The sequence below is a fragment of the Anabas testudineus genome, chromosome 19 (genome assembly GCF_900324465.2).
Source record: "Anabas testudineus chromosome 19, fAnaTes1.2, whole genome shotgun sequence".
In the NCBI taxonomy this organism is placed as follows: Eukaryota; Metazoa; Chordata; class Actinopteri; order Anabantiformes; family Anabantidae; genus Anabas; species Anabas testudineus.
Window position 1 is genome coordinate 16,891,940 of NC_046628.1, and position 23,224 is coordinate 16,915,163.

The window sequence follows — 23,224 nt, forward strand, 5'->3', positions numbered from 1 at the left end:
TGTATGAATCCATTCTCTCCCTGACAACATGTATCTTCACTTACTGTGGCAGTCTCACCCATCACAGCAGAGACGTGTTATCATTTTATTTATAGAGCACTTTTCTTACAAAGTCCTTTAACAATAAAATACACAATATATAACGGTTTGCTCTCCAGAAGAAATCAAGCGAACTATTGTTTCTTTAAATCGCTGTCTGTGTAATTATGAGTGTACTAAGACAATAAATTAATTTCCTGGTTGCTTTTTAACCTCTCAGCTGAGGCGTTAATGACAAATTGATTTTCTGTGCAGTAATACACTGTTAGCGAGATGTCCAGTTATCGTCTTTGCTCTATTTAGTCTGTTTGCAGACTTGAGTGCAGTTCTGCACTGACTCACTGCAGAACATTTACTAAATCAATAATTACAGTGTGAAGTTGATTCATTCTTTTCCTTTTTGGCTTTTGATTTATTTTTGATGTATGTATTTCTCTGTATCTTTCTATTTCTCTCTTATCCTCTTATCTGTGTCCTCATCTCTACATCCATCTCTCCATGAACTGTGCTTTGGAGGCCCTCCCAGTCCCTGCAGTATCGCAGCAGGCTGTTAAGCCTGTGATTTAGAGGGATTCATTGCTGGCCACGCTCGCCTGGCTGAGAAATGGGGTGATTGGTTTAGAGTCCAAGTGCAGAGAGAGAGAGAGAGGAGGAAGGAAAAAAATATGAGAGTGAGAAGCGGAGAGCTTAATAGTAGAAGAACTTGTGGGACTGCAGAACAAACCTGTAGCTCCTTGACTTGGCTTCTCCGAGCACCATCCCCTGTGTAAGAACAGCTCACACTGATTCATTTCACCTTCCCACTGAAATCTTGATGTCCTCCACAGAAAAACACACCTTGTTTTTATTTGGTTTAACTTGATCCCAGCAGATCACATCTCATCTTTTTGGCTAATATCAGGTTAGAGGAGCAAACATGTGACAGGAAAATGACGGGTGGGATTAATCTGTGTGGGACGGGGGGGAAGTAACTCTGCTGCTTCAGTGACTCTGCAAAGCCTCTCACGCATGATGATTTTTAATTCACACTAAAACAAACGTGAATTCAAGAAGGTCAGAGGTTTATTGTTAAAGTGGCATTTAGGAGAGTCGGGATCATTTTCTACAGGTGTGATTAGTGTCGGCACTGATCTTCTCAGGTTAGGTCTCGTCCCCCGACTACCTCTATGCACCAGGGAGGTGATGCACATTCTGCAAAACTCACTGTTGCTCCTGAAGCAGAATTTAATGAAGGGCGGTCAAATGAGGCTCAATCTGAGCTTCTAGCACCTTCACACTGACTCTGACAGGGGGAGTGCTTCAAGTACTTCAGTGCAGTACTGCACGTCCTCTGAGAGCGACCCACTTTGAAATGTCTGCATGACAGTTGAACAGTGGGGTCAGTCGGACCACCCATACGGGCTGTGTGCAAAACACAGCACATACTACCTTGGGCTGTCTCCGTGACAACGCATCTCACTGAGTCAGTGATGCCATTCATTACAGGTTAATTCAGCATTTCAGGACTCGTTGCCTGATCAAGGTCTGAGCTTGTGAATAATCCTCTCTGTGTTTTGAGCTACGTTACAATTTGCACGCGAAGTCGCTGGAGCTGGAGGAGTTGCTCATGTTGTGATAAAGAGTGACAGCGAGGAGATATTCATAGTCCAGTGTGTGTGTGTGTCTCATCTCCTTATGCATTCAGTGCATGTTTTATAACGACTATACAGTGCACATATTGTACACGGGACTAAGCAATAAAAGGGGGAGCATCTGTGCCGTGCACAGTGTGGGTGAATGTGTGAATGCTTGCACATTGTGCGACAGCTCCGGGTTCTAGTTCTGGCTGTTTACCCTGCTTCTTGTAGGTCACAGATGAGCTCATCCAATATTTGGAACATTAGCCACCCAGGCCTGGATCAGCCAGTCAAGTCCCAACTTCAATTTAGTATTTCTGTTTTCAGAATATGCTCCGTGTGTACAATATAAACAGTGTCAGTTGCCATTCATCATCATTTGTGGTCATCTTGTGTCTTTTTGGTCATTTGTTCCTTTCTTTGACTATTTCTACCCCTCTGTGAATAGTCTCTAGTCATTTTCTCTCTAATTCTTCTCTCTTGGGTCATTTTGAATCTCTTGGCTCGACTTACAAAAACTCTCTTCAGGCTCTGACCCAGGGCCTTCCTGACCTCTGAGGCCCCTGAACCTCTTCCCGTAGACCTGTAGGTTGTGACACTTAATTGACATTAAGTGTTATTATATCATTCAAATTAATTGCATATGGAAAGGTTGCCAATAAAGACAAGGGCTTGTTTGCAGGGACCTCTGCGATGCTGCTACCACCTCCAGCCTCCGTTTCCACTGAGGAGTTTTTGTCTTTTGAGATTCTGAGTCTGTTTCGATCTGATGGATCCTTTTTTAATTGTGTGGTGGAGCTGCCAAAATGTGAAACTCTCCTCCTGCTTCAAACCAATGATCCATTTCAGTCGTTTGTCTGTGCCAAGAAAGTGCCACAGTAATGAACTTTTAATTAATGTCTACAAATGTATGTACATACAAATATGGCAGAATTAATATTTAGACCCTGTATATCTGAAGTTTTATTTCAGATAATTCAGTTGCCTATTATCACCTGTCTAATTAGTTGTTGATGTAGCTAATGTGTTAGCAAACAGCATGCTACCTGTATTTATACATCCAGTAGGCAGAAAGCAACCTTAGAATTTATGTGTAGTCATTATTGTCCAGCTGCTACGTGCTTTACTGGGTTCACCACCAAGTTGCTAACTGTTCTTAATAAGATCAGTAACTAGTGCAGCTTTGATATTTCAGTCCGTTCTGTAACGGTGTTCACTGGGAGTGTGTGTGCAAGAATCAGGTTATAGAAACAGGTTACATAAGGTAAAAAAAACAACCTAACATGCTGTGGTAACCAGTCCAGTGTTGTTCATAGCGTGCACGTTTAATTCATATTTATGCTCAAGGCATGAACGTCTGTTCAGCCTCTACATGTTTCTCATGTTTCCTCTTCCTAATCCAGCTCTGAAGAGCTAATTCTAAGTCTCGGTGCCATTTCCTGCTAAAAGCACTTCAAATACATAATGTTTCCGACCATGAAGCCATTTCACATGCAGCCGCACGTCGAAGCTGAGGCAGGCTGATATACTAAGTGTCTCCATGGCAACCGAGCTTCGAAACTGGCTCACAACAGGGGGGCACTTTGGAGATGGTCCGCTTCCTGTGATGATGCATAATCATGGTGGACACATATCACAAATCTGGCGAGCGTCTCTCATTAATACTTGAAAAGATGCTGCGCTGTGTGTGAAGCGATGCTCCAACAGTCTCTGTGCTCCTCATACAGCAGCTTTTAAAAGTGCAGACACTCGATGAGTTAAAAGCTGCTTTTATGCAAATGTCCACAGTAAAACCAGAGACACGGCGCCACATATGAACATCTCTCGTGAGTGCAAATGTCCACAGTAAAACCAGAGACACGGCGCCACATATGAACATCTCTCGTGAGTTAACGTCCACGTTAATGGCTGAGGTAAAAACACTGGTCAAAACTTTTTAGATAAACATGTTTGATATTCACTGAATCCAAGTGATGATGCTGCAGAGGATTCAGAATTACACGACTACTGATTTTTTAGAAACTTTTATTTTACTTGTTTATAACTAATCAATACGCTTCATACATTATTTGTGTAGTTTTCACTTTTTAATGTATAATAATTTATTAGTGACTCTAGGTTTTGTCTGTTCATCCTGTTTTGATGTTAACGTGAAGCACCTTGATTGTGTAAGTAGTTATTTAATCCACGGTTAATATTATACACAGTGACTGCTCCTGTGTGTGTGTGTGTGTGTGTGTGTGTGTGTGTATAATAACACATACACGGCATCTGTGAAGTCACATCTGAGCGTGTGCAGTTAGTGCCAGTGGGGACGGAGGGCAGGAGGAAGAAGTTCATTCTGCTCCAGTGGGCAAATTAATCTGCAAACAGACGGAGACAGAGATGGAAGGAGAACGAGAGAGAGTGTGTGTGGAAAAAGCTAAAGTGGAGGAAAGATCTCAGAGGATCAGAGTGAGGACGAAGGGAGAAGTCTGAGAATAGGGCAGAGACTGAGGACCTAATAAGTGAAGCCATGTCCCACAGTTTGTGCTGTGTGATGTTGTATATTCTCTGCTCCATTGAGTTTCACTGACTGAGATGATTCATCCAGATTAAAGCCACAAACAGCAGGATGCGTTCATGCTCTGCTCTCATGCTCTCTGAAGCTCACTCAGGTGAACCATGTAATGATCGGGCACGCTTCCGACTTTCCTGTGTGCTCACAATTTGTCAGACATTTCTTTTCACCTCTACCGTACCTGTTTGTGCACGGTGGCTCCGCATCTGCATAAAGGCTTTTGTTTTCACGCCTCGCTGGTCACGGTGAAGTTCGGCTACACGTGAGCTGCACTGATTCAGCGCTGCTGTCTTCACAACGAGGCCTTGAGATAAACTCCAGCCATTCACTATGGCTCACACTGAATACATCTGACAGAAGAAATAAACTGGGGGTTAGAACTGAGATTGTGTTTAGAAACATCACAAAGCATTTTCAATCTTTTTACCTGTGTATTATTATAATAGAAATTGTAATCTAATAATAATAACATGATATTAACACAGTATTAACTAAACTATCTGTCACTTACAGAAACATTTTAGATGATTAGAAACATTTGAATATGAATATCAGCCTGTAGAGACACATAATGTCCTCTGGCCCCCACAGTTGTGTTTATTCAAACTTCAGGCCTCACAGCAGGCTGCTTGTTTCTCCACTCCGTGCTGAAGTAAACCCACAGAGAACAACATAACTGCTGTTTATCCCCATAGAACACTGGAGCGGTTTCCTGCTAGCAGCCCACGCAAACATACACATGCAGGGAAATCTGCACGTCCCCAGGGGCCTGTGCTGTCCTGTGATGATGGAGAGAAAGAGACATTCATGTTTGTTGGGATGGGAGGTCAGAGGTGGGATGTAGAAGCATGACTGGCTCTCTCAGTTGTGTGACCTTTATCAGATCACACACACACACACACACACACACACACACACACACACACACACACACACACACACACACACACAGAATGCCACAGCTGATGAATGTAAATATCCAATAGCTGTTGATTTCAGGCCCACTGTATATTCCCAGGGGTAGAAGTACGGAGTGTAGTCTCTAAGACTCTATGGCTCCTGTGAGCGTGATTGAAACTGAAACGCTGATGACCAGAACAGACACAGACATAAACCCCAGTGAGCGATAACAGCAGTTATTAGCACCAAGTCCCCAGTGGTAGGAGGACAGCTGCAATTTAAAGTGCAGTAAAAGTATCAGCAGCACAGTTGAGAGGTAAGAATACAGTAAAAGCAAACAAATGTTAGTGAATGGGGTGCTTAAAGTAATGAAAGTACTTAAAAAGTAGTACCAGAAGCTAAAGGACTGAAAGGAAAAGAGAAGGAAGGAAGGAAGCATAAGAAGAAGGAATAAAGGAGAAAGAATGAAGGACAAAAGGAAAGGAGGAAAGCTGGAGGGAAGGAATGGAAGAAGGAAACAAGGAGAGAAAGGAGGAAGAAAGGAGATTAAATCAAAAGAGAGACGAGGAGAAAATATGAACTACTCTGGTGAAGTACTACTGGATTAGAGTGAACCTGTTTAGTTGTGCTGCTCGTTGGACGTCCTGCGGACACGTCCGCCTGACCCTCCAGGGGATCAGGTGCTGGATAAAGCAGACGAGGCTGAGCTGTTATCTGGGGAGGGAGATGGGAGCGGAGCCTCAGGTGGAGGCTGCCTGCTGCTGGAGGCAGACCACCGAGGCTGCACTCAGCGGACTGAGGTGGATCTCGGCACAGCAGGACAGGACGGATCAGGCACACAACACGTCCAGGCACACACAGAAATAAACAACACTCCTGACAACAGAAGTGCAGACGGGGTGATCCAGAGAACTATTCTTATTCGTACAGAGTTGCTGAGCAGAGATAATGTGGCTGCTCTGGGGAGGAGTGTTTTGTGGTTACTAGCTCCGAATTACAGCTTCCTGTGTAATTAGGTTACAGAACGTGGGCTGGCTGCTTATGTGGATGCACGGTAGACCCGACTCCCACATGATCTGAAGAACGAATCCTCCACAGCAGCATGGGGTGTTCAGGAACCGTCCTGGAGGATGTCACTTTGTCCCTCAGAGCGGCAGGATGGAAGACGGTGAAACGCTCCGGAAAGGGAAATGAAAGGTGTCAAATTCCTTTGAGTGAATAAACAGGAGAGGTGACTGTGTGTTGGATCAGGGTGACACATTGAGGGCCGTTACATAACTCTGCACTCACGTCATGTCTGTCCTGAACGAGTTCATGAACAAATGATGCATTTACTGACAAAAGGATCATTAATAATAACAATAATTATTGGTAACGTACAGAAGTGAGGTTCAAACATCTCCTCAGTTTTTGTTCTGTATCAGGAAATAAATGTCTTCATTTAAGCTTCATTGAAGTTTTCATTACATTTAAAAAAATATACACTTATTCCTACAGGGTTCGTAAAATCTGAAGCTCCTGAGTGTGAACAGCCTCCATGCATCACTCTGTACACCACAGATAATCTGTTCTGTTCTTGCTGAATAAAATCGCTCATATTATTTTTCTACAAATGTTTTTTCCTGTGTAAAGGAATTCAGTCGCTGACGTGCTCACCTGCAGAAAACAATGGAACACTTTTCACTTAACACTTTTTATTATTTGTCTTTGTTCACTTACAGTACAAAGTAAATTAGCTTCACAGACCTGAGGACATTAGAGAGAGAAAACAGAGGCTCGCTTAAAAAACGATGACGGGTTAAACACAGCTTCCAGTGAATGTGGTGACAGTCGTGGAAAAGATTTGGGGTTGGTGGTGTTGGTATTCAGGAGGATGACGGGGAGCAAATTTCAGTGCTGGGGTTTAAGTTGTGGGTGTTTACAACTGTGCAGCATCTTCCAGGCGTTAACATGCGGTGAAGAGATGGTGGCCCAGTGGGTTGTGTCACATCAGGCCGCTGGCTGTGCGGAGGCAGCGTGATCTGAAGTGGTTCTCCAGTGAGGGCCGAGGGGGGCTGATCATGTCCTGGGCAGTGTTTCTGCAGAGCTGTGCTGCTGCCTGCTGAACAGCTGCTACAAATACTAGAAATATTTTGTTGAGGTGACATGAGAATAACAGGCCTCCATATTCTGCACAGCGTCATCATCACCTCTGGTTGTTAAAAACATCGTTCCTGTTTAAAAAAGACCTTCACTTGAGTGTTTGCTATGTTAATTTCCATTCGAGTGTCAGGGGTAAGTTGTTCTTTATCTTGGCACGGCATCTGTGAGCATTAGGAGGGCATCTGAATTAGTCTCGACAGGATTTTGGGGAAGCAGTCGCCATGGAAACCAGCTGATTTTTTTTTTCTATTTATTTTGCAGCCTGTTTCGGAGTCAGTAGCCCCGACAGCTGTTCACCAACATTTGGTTGTGTTTACATTAGATGATGAACCACACATGGATCAGGACTGTCTGTCTGTCTATCTGTCAGTCTATCTGCCTGTGTATCTGTCTGTCCGCCTGTCTGTCTTTCACATGTGCATGAAGAGATGCACATGCTGGTGCATCATGTTGAGTGCACCAGCAGATGTACGGCAGACTGTTCATGAGCAGATCATCAGCTTCATGCAGTTCACATGTGTTTGGCCCATATGAGCTTGTTTAACCCTCTCTGACCCTCCCTCCTCTCGTCTGTTTTCCTCATGTCACCGTCCTCCTCTATCTCTACCCTGCTGCCTTTTTTGAGTGATGATGAGTCTTCCTGTTGTCATCCTGTCTCCCTCTCTCTCTCTGTGCCTGATAGAAGTATGGTGTCAGCAGGAGTGTTGCCTGGTTGCAGAGGACAGGGGATAATGTATTTTACTAGCACCAGCATTTTTGATACAGAGAAGCTTTGTCTCTGTCACTATATTGGCGCACAGACACACTCATGCATGTGTTACTGTGAGAAGCCACTATTGATTGCATCCATTCTTTATCTCCTGACCTTAATTCCTGCTCTCTGCAGTCGGAGGTTATTTCCGTGCTTTCACTATGCGTTTGCAAGGATTGAGGAACAATATAGTGTATGATAATAAACATACAGTGGCAAGAAAAAGTATGTGAAACTGTGAAATAAATAATTCTATGGAGTAAAAGATTTGAGGTCACATACCCAGACCCAGAAGCCCTAAATATAATAAATATTACCCGTGCTTCTCTAGTGCAAAATTTAAATTTATTTAAACAGCCTGTCCCCCAACGCTGCAGATGATGAGAAATCTGGGTTATAATTTGTACTATTTATGACTCTGTGGGTTTATGTTGTAGTATAATTAGGAAAACCGAAATTAGGCATATTACGGCCACTTTGAGCACAAATGGTGTTTTCATTTTGAAAAATAAGCTCAATTTATTTGTTGCTGTCAACAAATAAAAATAGTCCATTTATTTCTGCAGCTGTTATGTTATTAATTCAAAAATGGGTTTTAGGTTTAATTTCTTAACTTTAAACCCAATGTAGTAATGACAGGAAAGAAGAAGACACCTTTACATGTTTGCATGTCAGGTGGAAAAGCTTCTCTCAGCAGTTAGTTAGAATCAGTGGCTGTGTGGAGTCAGTGACAACTCTGACACCTGACGGCCTTAAAACACGAAACCACCTACATGGGGTGATTCCAAAACACACGAAAGACGTTAATGTTTCCAGCAGAGTGATGTCAGAAAGAAAATCTGCATACGTACATTATACAGTAATGATGATCAGCAATACAGTTTCAGGGAACACTTAATTTCCCAGAAGGAATAGAAAATGAGGAGTTCATGTACAGTTACCTTCATGAAAATCATGGATAGATTATGAGGAAATGAGCTCCTGGGCTCAGACACAGAAACGGTGTACTGTGTCTGTTTATGGTCATTTAACATGTTGTTGTGATTGTTGTGGCCTCCATTCAACCATTTTATCTTTCTTTCACACAAATGATCAGTTACCTCAGACAGAGGTGCCCTCTTCGGCTCCTTGGCCTCAGTCTGTTGGCCTCATTTAATGTCCTAAATGAAAGTACTGAGTGCACTCAGCTGTATGTGCTGGGTGGTGACCTGTACAAGATGCTAAAGGTCATATTTGCATTTTACAAAAAGCCCAGTTCTCTGTTTCTTATCTTAAATTAAATCCTAGAGAAGAATCTTACGACAATTATCAGATATTTTATCTACAAAACTCCAGTCCACGACATCTAGAGGGTCGATCTCAGATGGATGTCAAACTGTACTGGATCAATGTATTCATTTCTGATCTCATTCTGCTTCTTTCATCCTTAATTAGAATCACTGTGTAGAAACTCTCCAGCCCTTCAGGTGCTTTCACCTTCTTCTCTGCTGAGATTCAGATGACTTACCTTAGTGAGGACAGTAAGCAGGGCTGATGACGTGTGAAGGGTATCAGCAGCCCCCTGGACACACGTCCTGCTGACTCCTGGGCACAGACAGAGAGACGGGGCAGCATTGAAACTATCCTGACTTTGACTCTGCTCGGACAGTGACATCAGCCTCTCCACACCACATCGTCTGCATTAAACTGGGCATCGCTCCTTCTGTAATGGCCAATTAGCTGATCTGGATGAATCAGGCTTAACAATTGTGACACACGATTACTGATGGCTCAATTAGGTCTGGAATAACTTCTCTGTGGAGCAATAATACAGAAATAAGCTTTTTTTGTTGGAAGAACAATTGTTTTCTGCACTTAGCAGCTGCAGTAAACCCACACTGAGAGCCAAGATATTACGCTGACAGGGTTGAGATTTCTTCTCTGTCTGTCATCTGTCTTTAATGTCCAACACGCCAGTCACACCTAAATCTTTCTGACAGGCCGAGTGACACCAGAACAGTGACTCATACCTGTATTATACTGCTGCAGCTGACTTCAGGCAGCTCATTGTTCATTTTTCCATTTACGAAACAAAATGCCAACTTGGCTCTGATGCTGAGACTCTGTTCTGTCACTGTTGGCTGTGTTAGCGCCACTAGCAAGCTGTTTGTTCGCTGCAGGTCTCAGATCTGTGTCTCAATTAATTAAAGATTACTGCAAATATGTTTTGTAGGACACTGAACCACTGGACGGACGATTTTCTGATGCAACTAATGAAACACAATTACTTAACGAAGTAAGTAGGTGGTGGAGGTGGATGCAGACGTCCCTACTGTCTCACCACAGACCACAGAGTCCAGTGTGTGTGGAGCACTTGCAATCTGGTTGCACAAGATATAATTGAGTAAGTGGAGTAACACATTTAGGAGAGAGAGTTGCATGATGTGACAGAAACTTTAAATCAATTCTTATTTATTGACTTCTGGTCGTTAACTGCTGGAGCAGCATGCTGCCATTCAAACTGTTGTTTCTTAATATTTTTATTTTGGATGTTTAACAATTACAAAAACTGAATATTTACAGTCAACCTTCATGAAGCTTTTACTTCACTGTCAGATGTAACTGATCTCTCTCGTTTGTCTCATCACCGTCCATTAAACGATGACTGTACATGGACGTATAACCTTTACATGTAGTATGTTATCTCTAGTTACAGCACAGAGCTCACAGGTTCTGATGGTTTCATACTGTGGAGGATTGACTCTCAACATCTGGATGGTGTTCACAGATGCTGTGGGTACCTCATGTCTGTGAAGCCAGAGCAAACATGTGAGGCTGTCAGATAGACTCCGTCTTTTCTTAACACGTTTCTGCTTCTGTCTTCCCTCTGTTAGACTTTGAGTTTCTCCTCTTCAGCTCACTGAGTGCTGAAGAGATCCTCCTGGGGCAGATGCTGCAGAGTACACAGCTCTTCTTCTTTCCCGGATCCTTTCTTCTCTCCTCTCGTCTCCTCATGCTCACTCCCTTTTCATCATTTAGTCATCAGGATGTGCTTTAGCTCTCTCTGCCTCGGGAGGCTAAAAATGGCTACCACCTCTGAGTAGCTGAGAGCTGTACGATACTCTCGCTGTGAGCATAAAGTAGTAGAAGGAGAGAAAAAGGCAGCAGCTAAATAAACACTGTGCACAGAGTCTGCTACCTAATGAAGCTCTGGAGGTGGACGTCTTGTAATTTAAAGAACCTTTAGCAGGAGATATTTGTCTTTTTGGAACTTGGTTCATTAGAACTAACAAGAGGTCGGATCCTCTCTGTTTTATTAGCTGTCAAGTGCTATTGATTTTACACATTTAGGGAAGAAAACACAACAACATGTGTTTCTGTGTAGTTCCAGAGAGGATGTTCAAACCAGGGCTGCACAGCAGCATCACATGACTGCACCAGGATATGTCAGTGGTCTTTCCTCCACTAGTTCACTAACTGCTGTAGTAAGGGATTTTTTTACACCTGCTGGTATCAAGCTCAGGCATGAGATTAGAAATCACTTCTTTCTACATTCATTTCATATTCTCACCCCCATTGGACAGACTCAGGCAATGTTTTAATAGAAGATCTGCACTACATTTAATTAAAAATGAAAGAATATGTTAGATAAAAATCCCACTGAAGGCCACATTCAACAATAAGTTCTCACTTCCCTCAGTACTTTGACAATACGTTTGTGAAATGCAGTTCACAGCAGACTAAGGGTCTGGCATTCATAGCATTTTAAATGCAGCTGCATGTGATAATAATGATAATGTGCAAGTGTGTGAGCTGCTCTGTTTTCATTTCTGTGATGCGTTCTTCACATGTTAATGCCGGGCTGCCTCACCGTGCACTCGCTGCTCCTGGGGGAGATGGGATTTGTTAGCAAAGGGAGTTTTAAATAAACCACAACAGAGCCAGAATCCCCCTGTCTCTGCTCTCTGTAATTACCCACCTGACGAATAAAGAGTAATTAAACCTCAATCTTCTTGTGTAGTGTTTCAAAGCTCTAAATGGTTATTGACTGATTTAGTGAGCTGCCTTCTTCCACCTCTTCCTCGGCTTCATGTTGCAGTTTATTAATGGTACCTCATGGTCTATTCGTGTTCCACAAACCCCTGAACTGACCAGCTAATGCTGCATTTAACTCTTAAAGTTGCACATAGTTTTTTACTCACTCCTGTTCCTACCTTCTGCCAGCCAGGCTGCTACACTACAGTGTTCACTCTCTGTCCAATTATACTAAGAGCCTGACACACGCTGAGAGCCAGTTGCACCGGCTTTCAGGGGATCAGCCCAAACTGGCAGCAGAAATGACTCTGTGCTGTTTATTATCTGTGTGTGCGTGCAGCCATGGAGCTGGGTGGCACTGCGGTTGGCAGGAGTCGGCGTGAGAAGATTTACCACTGAAAGCCTGCATGGCTGTCCGTCCAATCTGTTTCCTTGGTAACCGTTGCATTTCAGAAAACCATGTCTGGATGAGAAAAATAAATCATCCACCGCTCCAAAATGCCCCCAAAATTGGGAACAAGACATTATTTACGAGATTGGACAGCACATACGTGGCACGTGCTGAGGATAGGACAAACCATCACGCTCTGAAAATTGGCTTTGCTCACACAGAACAGCTCAGAAAGAGAGAGAGAGAGAGCCTGGAGAAATTAACTTGGCAGAGAAATCCACAAGGTTTGGCTTCAGAGGCAAAACAAGAGCGTGTAAATATTACAAATAAACTGCATTAATATTGTAGCAGAGTTGTAGCTGCATCTCGGTTTACGTTGAACCACCAAAGGTCCTGTTTTGCTGACAAATCCTACTGAAAACTGCTGCATTTACATATGATGAGAGGTTTTTATCATGAACCTCAGCACATGTTGGACCCGGGAGCCTCTCAGGGTGTCTTTCATTTGATTTGTTCACATGTTCGTGCTCAGTTTCATCACATATGTGACACATTGAAGTAACTCTAGTTAGTTTCCTAATCAAGAACTGTTCAAAAATACTAAAACTTAACTTATTGATTATAATCTGAATAAAATAATAACTGGGAGAGTTCACATGAGGTTGTGCAGCATCTTGAGTACAGACAGTAGATACAGACACAGCGACCAACACGTTCATTAGTGACGCTCAAACCATGTTTGTCATTTGCACCAGTAAATGCAGCGTCAGCACTGGATTAACATGAGATACTGCTGGATCTGTTTAGTGTTTGCAAACTGACATTTGCTGCTGATGCTAAATAATGTCAGAGTTTAGTGAATCTATTCAATCTTTCTAACCTCAGTGTCAGAGTGCTGTTAATAAATCATGGGATATTAATGTATTGTTTATTAGCTGCATACCGATCTGTATTTATGCTGAACGAGAGAAGCTGCAGCACCAGTGGGTAAAATCTGCTGGGAGAGCTCTGATTTTACTGTAATTTATTACTCTATTACCCTAAATGTATTCAGTTCTGGGTTCTGAGTTGCAGAGATGTTTGATTGAAAAGCATTCATCTTTCCATGAATAATGCTCCAGTGTTCGTGCTGTGTAGCATCTGTGGGTTGGACTCAGGAAGAGGAGCTTGGTGGCACAACATCCTCTTTGTTCTCTCTTCTCTAACTTCTGTTTCCAGTGTTAACAGTTGGAACGGTTGAAAGTCTGATGTCTACTGAAGTCGCCATTGATGCCTCTCAAATTGTGAATCAGTATGAGTCTTATGACGGAGGACTTGACTAATACAGATGCTCCGTTAAAGCCTGCTGTGGTGCTGTGAGACGTTACGGTAATATGAGCTCCTTCAGAATCATAAAATTCTCAGGTAAAAACTAAAACACATAAACATTTATAGGGAAAATCTTCTCAAGGAATAGACGCTGAAACTCGCATCTGAACTGTTCATATGGGTTCTCAGAAAACATTTTATGACCCACTAATATGTAAAACATTGTTTATTAACCACATACCAGTTGTTTTCTATGTGCCGGGCTGATATATTATCACATCAAGCAGAGGTTGTTGCAGGATGTAAAGTGACTCACTGGAAAATTCTGCTTCCCCGAGTTCTCATTATGTAAAATGTGCTTTTTACTTGGGTGAAACAAATTGAATTCAAATAGATTTCTTTATTTGGAAATCAGTCTCCCCACACCGTTATAATAATTTAAAAAGCCAATTACTGCAACAGTTCTGTCTGTTGTCTCTGCTGCTAGATGAAGCCCATAAATCAACACTCACTTTTTCCTCCTCTTTTCTGTGCAGAGCAGTGATGTGGTTCACTGTGAGCAGGAGAAATCCTACAGAGCTCTAATGTTTCACAGCGTTTCATTTTCAGCAAAAACACGATGTCTGGCTATAAATCAAATACACTAATGTCTCTAAATATACTGACTGTACTGGATCATGTGCTGCTGTATATTACATTAGAAGTAGTTCAATGAAAAGAGCTGCTTCCACTCAATGTGCCTTTCTCATCCTGTAATTGTTTTAATGGAGTTGCACTTGCTGTGTCCTGCAGATGGCGCTCCGCTGAGCGAGCTGTCCTGGTCATCGTCCCTTGCTGTGGTGGCCATCTCCTTCTCGGGCCTCTTCACCTTTGTCTTCCTCATGTTGGCCTGCCTCTGCTGCAAGAAGGGCAAAATCGGCTTCAAGGTGAGTCGCTCGTCTGTGCTGAACACACATGAAACATGATCTGAAATCTGAAGGCGTGAAGACAAACTGGACTCTTCTCCCTCACACACACACACACACGCACACTAATTAAATCACGAGGGTTTTCATGAAGCTCTGCACAGAGATATGTATTTCAGCTCTCTCTCTTTGCCTGTGAGCATTACTACAAATGGCTTGAACACAGAACATTCCTTGCAGCCACTCATTAGAAGTCCATTACATTCAGTACACAAGGCCTCCATCCATTTCCACTAACAGAACGATGACGGAAAGTAAACAGAGTGGCAGACAAAGGTGGTAGAGGCCGAGCTTGTGTAGTGGCTGGAGGCCTGCAGCTTTTCAGAACAGACTTGTGTCTTTGATGCAGACCCCATTTCTGAGGGAGTGTGGTGAAATGGGTCACGGCACCAGAGAAAATAGGACGGGCAACAAGGAGTGTGTGTGTGTGTGTGTGTGTTTACATATGACATGCAAAAATACTTGAGTGCCGTTGTGTTGGAGTTTCTCCGTGTTAACTGTTTCTTCCTAAATCTCATTCTTGGTATACTTGAGGCTTAATCTGCGTGTCGGCTGTATTTTCATCTCCAGAAAACATTTTTGGAATATTCTGAAGCCAGCTGTGCTGTTCCTGCTGTCTGCTGGCACAATGCAGCTTTAAAAAAGCCAGAAGCTAAGGAATGTCCTATAGGTTGTAGCCACTGTACAAACAGTTTATCATCATGCACTTCTCCTTGTGCATCAGAAACAAACTAGCGACTCTATCAGTCATTAAAAACTAAAGGTTAGTGGTCGTTTAATGGATTCAACAGTCATTTTGTATGTAAGTATTTAGGTCCACAGCCATACGAGCAACTCAGTGAAGCTGTGTTGATTACGTCTACGTACAGTCTTTGTGTTTCAGCTGGTTTCTGTCCATCGTCGGCACAGACACTCACTGATCCACTGAATTCTAACATCACATTCACACTGAATCTAAATGTTTTATTTGCAGCATTATTTGCCTCAAATGGAGAAAGATTTCTTGCCTTTAAGTCATTCTGTATTGAACCTCTTTGGTTTTGGATGTTTGTTGTTTGACAAAACAGAACATTTAAAGAGATGAACTTTGAAACTTGATGTAGCTGAAAAATAATCAACAAAAACCCGATTCTCTTTGTTCTTTGTCTTCCACAACCAGTCTGTAATGTGATTCATATTCCTGCACGACTTGAAACCATCCAAAGAACATGATTTAGTTTTCATTAATTTATGTTGCAACATTATATAAGCTCTTCACATTATTCATGTCACTGATCATGAGCGTCTGTAGCTAAATTACATAACATCCTGTTCCCTCTTGAACACTGTATGTGTGCAGAAACGTGCATCTTGAGTTGCTGTTAGGCAGCGTGCAGGGAGCAGCTCTCTGTGGAACATATAGATGTGCTGCATGTCTGCTTCGTGTCTTTGGTGGGTTGGACCACCCAGCTCGGACCTGTCAGGGTGTGTCTGAGGAAGAGGCCAGAGTGGGAAGAGGGGGAAGAGAGAGGGCGCAAGGGGCGTGAGGAAGGGCATACCCATGAGCCCACAGTGCATCCGGCCCCGGGGCCCCATCTGGAATTAGACACAGCCTCTCCCAGAGCAGGAAGAGGGAATTTTAGGGGGAAAAAAAACTTTAGGAGGAGATGAGAAAGATGAGGAACTTCCTCCAACAGTTCTCGCTGCTGTAAGCGGTTAAAGTGGGCTCTGGACTTCTGAACTGGACTTTACAGTACAAGCCTTTTCTAAAAATGACTGACTGTAATGCTGATCACAGAATCTGCAATCATTGCACCTTTATAAAGTACAGTTTGTCTGGAAAAACTTAACTTAAACAGTTTGACACTCTGAGAAATGGGCTTCGTTGCTTTCTTGACAGGGCTGCAGGTAGGCGGATTTCCTCAACTTTGAGCCATTTCTCCCCGTTTCCAGTCTTGAAACACAGCGGCACAACCGACTGTGATCATCAGTTAGTACAATATTCAGCAGGTCTCCTGAGTGTGGTGGAAACTCTAAATGTACGTTCTCTTACCAAAATTCAAACCCAATCACCAGCAGAAGTGTTCAGGAAAGGAGAACTGCCTCGATCGTCCCCATGATCTACACCCATAAATGAGAAGTGGAAGAAATGGGACAGCAGACAAAAGACAGACTCAAGAGTGGACACAGCAACATATCAGAGCATTTAAAAATGCTGATCAGAGGGATAAAGAGATAATATCTGGGTTGAAGATCATGTCCAGAAGTCAGGAATGAAGACGATACGTGAGGGTGTCTGTGTGTTTTTCTTGGTCGGGGTAAGAGGGGCTGCCCTGCAGATGTTCTTCGGCTGCAGGGAGAAAGAGCGGAAGAGAGTGAGTGATGTCACAGCTATAGTATGTGACCCCCCCTTCCAACTTTCCTCCACCCTCCTCTTCCCACTCTCTCACATTTTTGTGGGGGCTCAATTTCTCTCCTCTCCCTCATGAGACGACCACAGGTTCGGTTTCGACTGTGAACTGGGAGACAGTGCTCCTCCTTCTTCCTCCCCCCCCACGCCCCCATCCCCTTTTTTTGTTTTCATCCCTTCATCCCCAGCAGTCTGAGGACAGTCAGTGGTCAGCTGCAAAGCCTCTTGATCCTCGTCCGCCTCTCTGGACTCAACAATGACACTCTCTCTGCAGAATGACGATGTCTTGCTCTGCAGCCGCTCTTCCCGGCACCACCAGCCTCCTCCTGTCCTGTACCCATCACACCAATGGCAGCATGGGGGGGCAATTAGTGTGTGTGGGTGTGTGTGTGAGAAAGCCAGAAGGAGGCTTAGATGCTCTGATCAAAGCCGAGGCCATCTGACATGTCTTCATCTGAGGAGTCTGAGGAAAGGTAAGTTAGCAGAGGATGCTGGAGCCTTTAATTTACCTGCAGGGAAGAGGAGATGACAAAGGCAATGTTAAAGTGGGTTGTAGAGGATTTGAATTTCCATCATGCTTGTAGCAGATTTATATGAGAAGAAAAGAGTAAGAGAACATATTTCAGTTGTTTTAATGATGTTTTATTTGATGATTTTTCTGCTCCTGCCTGTTTTTGTTTCGTTTTATATTATTGAGCTTTGGGTCCACTGAGTAACTCCGCGCTGCATAATAGGAAAAGTTTTCAATTTTTAATGCATCTAATTGAAGGATGAATGGAAAGTGGTAGTCGGGTGGTTCAGTAAATATTGGTGTGTACTTGTGTGACTGTGTGTGTATTAATGTGAAGAGTGAAACCACATGTTTAATGGGAGGGCGCACAAGGCCGTGTGAAGATTTGGATGTGAGGCTGAGGGAGGGTGCAGCGTGCACGAGAGTGTTGTATGTGTGCATTATTGGGGGATGGCGAGAGAAGATGGAGGTGTGTGTGTGTGTGTATGTGTGTGTATGTGTGTGTGTGGGGGGGGGGGTGTTGCACAGGGCTGCAGTAGGTCACATTTTTCCAGCATTGCGACCCCTGCTGCTCTCCAGCTCCCAACTAAGAGACTTTTATTCTGACATCCGGTTTGTAGTTTGTAGATGCAGCCAGCACCCCCCCCCCCCCCCCCCACCCCCAACTCATCCCCTCATCCTGTGATGTTTCACTGTGTTCAGTAGACAGAGGGAATCTTTCAGGAGCTGCTCGCTGCTCATCCACGCCTCAAAGAAAACATGTTCACTGTAAAACCAGAAAATAACCACAGAAGCCCTGATCAAGCTTCAAAGACTTTCTCAGCTCTATTTTATAAATACTTTAAACTAAATTATAATCATTAATAAAAAAAAACAACATACGTTTTGAACAGCAGTAACATTTAAATGTTGTATGTATAAGGTGATTATTCATAAGATTCTATTTTAATGCTCTTTACTGCCATCACTCCAACAGCAAGTTTTTAGTTTGTAAAATAAAATCCACCCAGCGTGTCGACCCATCACTTAAAATATAAAATAAAATAAAAATCGTTTATTGCATGAATATCTTCTTTGCAGAAACCTCTTACTCTTCACAGAAGCCCTTTTTTGTCCACAGTTTGTGTGAAGTACTAAATTATCAGAACCCTGTTGTCAGTAATGAGAGCAGGATCAGGCCATCAAGGTCTCATTTATCCACTCAGTTATATGAACTTATTGATTACTGGTGCCATTCGGGGCCTGTTGTAAAGCTGAGAGCTGGATCACAGGGCATATCATAGAAGTGCAGTGAAACAAATCAAAAGTCTGATTCACCTATTTCAAAAAACCAAGAGAACAGTTAATGTCTTCTGAGAGTGAGTCGCAGCAGCAGCTCTCTTCAGTCTGTGACTTCCAGAAAACACGTCAGCACCAAAATCATCAGGCTTAATTGTAAATTAAAGGATTGAGATACTTGTAATCTTAGTACAAATAATCTCTGGGTAAGTAAGACTGGCTGTGTTTACACCGCCATAGTCCAAGAATCTCACAAACAGCTCAGAGAAACCCTGAACCAGGCCAGGACAGCTTGCTTCAGTTTATCTCAGCGCTGCTCTGCTCATCGTTCATGTTGGACATTTACACACTTCCACATTATTCTACATCGACTTTTACAATTAAAGAAGCTGTTTACAAATGACCTTTGACCTCTTCATGTACTGGTGTTGCAGGAATTCAAGAATGTGGACGGGGAGGAGTACCACGCAGATATGTCCACCTTGGCCTCGCCGGCCTCCCAGGGGAGTCCAGATGTCTACATCCTGCCGCTGACTGAGGTCTCCCTGCCAGTCGCCAAGCAACCTGCTCGATCAGGTGAGTCTCCACTGCAGGTCGGTCCACGTTGATGGACACGGTGCATCCATGCAAGAACATAAGGGGAGTGTTAGCATTCAAGAAATCCTGCAGGGGAATATTAAGCATTCCCACATCAATCTCTGCTCCATAGGCATCACTGCATTTATAGATGTCTGTTTTTTCTGCTGCTGAAAGATGAATGGGAGGTCAAAGAATATCCAGTGATGATAGCGTTTGTGACAGATTTCGTCAGTGCTTTGCGAGCGCGGTCTCTAATCCTGATCGACTGATGCAAACATTGCAAAAGCTTTGTAAAGTGCCAGAGTCTTACACATGCAAGTGCTTTTCAAGGGTGTGAGCGTAATACAAGAGTGAGGAGGGTTGTGTATCTTCAAGTGTAAGTCACAGTCTGTCCCTGGAGTGAGCACCACCCTGACACTGGCCTCTATCAGCTGGGGCTCCACCTATCCCACAATCCCTTGCAGCAGGTCCCTAAAGAATGAACTCTGTGCTCTTTAACTTGCTCTCTCTCCCACAAACATCTGCCTGTTGCATAATCTCGTCCAAGCAGCCAGCCTCCACTGTTTCTAGTTGGTATGTCAGGCATGCAAGAGCACAAAACCCCAGTGAGAAGATCCCTCTTTCCCTCTGTCGCTTTTTTCTCTGGGTGACAATGGTCCTTGTTGTGTGATAATGGGCTGTTGCTGTCCGATAAACTTATGACATTGGAGTGTGGTTGGACTTAATGGATCCGGCCTACACACTTCATCAAACTTACTCATAGCAGTAACTAACCATGCACATACGTCTGGTTTCAGTTGCTGAAGTTTTGAGATGGAAAAACAAAATTAGGAGTTTTTTTTTTGTTTTTGTTTCAAAAAGTTCTTGGCGAGAACGAATGAAACAAAAAACCTCAAAGCTTTCACCGGGAGCAGATGCTTCAAACCCTCTGCTATTAAAACCCAAATGATCTGTGTGGCTAAATACACTTGGGGTAAGTTTGTGCTGTGTCTTCTGTGTCTTCTGTGAATAATACAAACCATCACAGTAGTGGCAGAGGTCAGGGATTCATTACTTCACCTTCAGGGCAGCCTCGCCCACTGACATCATTAGACACAATAGATTTTTATTTCTCATGAGAAATGCAGTGACAGAAATGGATCTGTTTTACTGTGCTGGTCAGAGCTTTCTCTTAACAGTTCTCATCTTTGCTTCCTGCTCTTTGCTGTCTTTTCATCTGGATTCTGTTTTCCTGAAGCTTTTTTTAGTCAGACGCCATCAAAATGATGTTCAGTGTTTTGCTTGGTGATAAAATATTAAAAACAACAAGCTAAACTACAGAAACAGAAAGAATGCAGGGAGACGAGAGCAGACGACGCTGCTTTTAACGCTCAGTCTGAGTCACATATTTAAAATCACCTTCCTAAAACCTGAGGTATATGTGGAGATGAACTATTCAGCAGCCATGAATCCTGCCGTGCACTGGGGCTGTAGAAGGGCTGTGTGGATATAGGTGGTGCTCTTAATGAGACACCAGTAATGTAAGAGCTTGGCTCAGTCCGGGGCGCAGTCCCTGGGATCCGCCCCGATGCAGCTGTTTTGTGCTGCAGGCTGCACGGCAAAGACTAATGGAGCTCACACCCACTCAGAGGAGACCAGCTACACATACATGAAAACACATGAGACATCTGAGAAAAGCCAGTTCTGTTCTCATGTTTTTGTAGACACACATTAGAGCAGATACACGTACATGCATTCCCTGCATCCTTCTAACGAATGCGTTTGTATAACCTCACAGAATCACTCGCTCATGGACTCTAAATCCTCGTAGCCGTGGTACTATTTATTCAATCGACTTCACTTGCACAGGAAAGTGCAAACGTCATAAGTGAATTGAAATGATTGTCCAAGGACAGCACTGCAGTCCAGCAGAGAGTGGACCAGGATGCACTGGACTGGAAGAGGATAATGGGAATTCCATTTGGCTCTGAGTGATTCAGCCGCTGCGCATCTCACTAAAGACTTCCTGGCTACTATAGCGATTTAAGCCAGACACATTCTTTAGAGATGCTCTGCAGCACAGAGCTTAGTAAAGGCCAGACAATGCAAATAGAAACTGAATTTGCTGTAAAGAGATCTGAGAACTTAGTAGGATGATGTTTTCAGTTTGTTACAGTGTCCGTTTTCTGCCGAGGCAGCAAAAAAAAAAAAAAACTTCAAAGATACAAACTGCAAACTGCACGTATCTTCTCTTCATTGTTTTATCAGCATTTTGAATATTGAGGTGGACATGATGGTGTAGGAGGGAGCCACTGCCTGCCACTGTCATCACCAAAGCCCAGTTCATTCTTATGTCAAGGAACTGGGGGATAATAGCCCCAGTGTGTGCGTACTAAATGGTTCTAACTGGTGCCATGCTGCCCTAAGCATCAGGACAATGGCGACTATTCTGCTTTGGGATGAGTGGGTGTAAGGAATGACCAGTCTGGGGTGGGAGACAGGGGTGTCCAATATGGCCTCCACACAGTGCTGGACTGTGTGGCGGTCTGGAGGGGGCACAGAGTGCCACAAAGACCTGTCTGTCTGCATCTAAGCCCAGAATCTAAGTGTCATGGTGGGAGACACAGAAAGAAGGAGAAGAAAGGCATAGATGGTGAGGGCTGAGAGATGGAGGAGGGGGAAGGGTGAAGTCAATCCCGTTTCATTTGGTTGAGCCGGGGCAGGACGGTCGGACGTGCTTGTCAGACAGGAAAGACTCGAGGGGGGGATGCATCAGGGAGTTGGACGACAGTCGACAGAGTGAAGCCTGAGGTTCAGTATAGAATGAGGTTTTAAGACCGGGGTCTGTTTCCTTTAGTCGTGGACCATGGACAACGTTCAGTGGCCGACGAGAAGGTTTATATGGATGGAGCAGAGGATGAATTCTCCAGTGGCTCCTTAGGAACCTGTTCTCTCATGGTACTGAATAATTGTAAAGGCCCATTCTGTGTATTATTAATAGTATTATTGACGTCTCTGATTCACCTTCATATGACATGTTTGATTTCCTGTTGGTCTTTTTGGAATTATCCGTGCCTGTACGGTACGTTTCTTTAATTTCAGATTGGTTTCAGGACATAGTTACATGTATTAGTATCGAGAGTTAAACAGTGTCGGCGTAGTAGCTCCCAACAGAAACGCTTAAACCCTCTTAAAGCTTTGTTTTTCTAGTTTCTGCAATGTTGTGTGACGTATTCTCTACAGTCTGTAGTGTGTCTTCCATGTAAATAGTTTTAACCATGACAAAAGTTAAACTTCACCCTCGACCCTGGCATAAAAATCAGTCCGTTATTTCACATCAAAAGCAGCAACAGCTGTTTGGTAAGTGACGACTCAGAATCAATCAGCCATTTATTTCCAGCTATTTTTACATGTTATTGAAATATATTAGCATTTTTAATAGTTTGATCTTGCTTGAGTGGTGGAATCCATCGGTGCGACCATCAATCCCTCACTAATATTTATCTGTCATTTTGTGATTGTGTAATAAAACACTTTAAATGTGCGTTACATCATTGTGATAACTGATGGACGATTATCTGTCACCTTTTCTTCTAGTTCCACTTCTGAAATCCACAGATCTCAGCCGCCATAATCTTCTCTACCTGAAAGAGATCGGCAATGGCTGGTTCGGAAAGGTAGGTCCACTTGAGTTACACGTCAGTCTTCATACTGTCCCTGCAGCTACCTGCAGGTAGATGAGACGCAGAGTTTCACATCACGGCTGTTAGTGTTTGCTGTGATCCCGGCCGTGTCTTAAATG

At 43.4% G+C, this 23,224-nt stretch overlaps 1 protein-coding gene across 2 annotated transcripts in view; it reads left to right on the forward strand.

Moving 5' to 3' along the window:
- Positions 1-23,224, forward strand: part of aatkb (apoptosis-associated tyrosine kinase b) — a 38,015-nt gene that overhangs the window by 4,572 nt on the left and 10,219 nt on the right. Inside the window, exons 2-4 of one of the 2 annotated variants that reach the window (XM_026351958.1) lie at positions 14,514-14,647; positions 19,299-19,440; positions 23,020-23,099. In XM_026351958.1, coding sequence (XP_026207743.1) covers positions 14,514-14,647; positions 19,299-19,440; positions 23,020-23,099 — 356 coding nt within the window. Of the gene's footprint in view, positions 1-14,513; positions 14,648-17,278; positions 17,549-19,298; positions 19,441-23,019; positions 23,100-23,224 lie in introns of those variants that run through there. The other variant, XM_026351959.1, reaches the window with a different exon arrangement.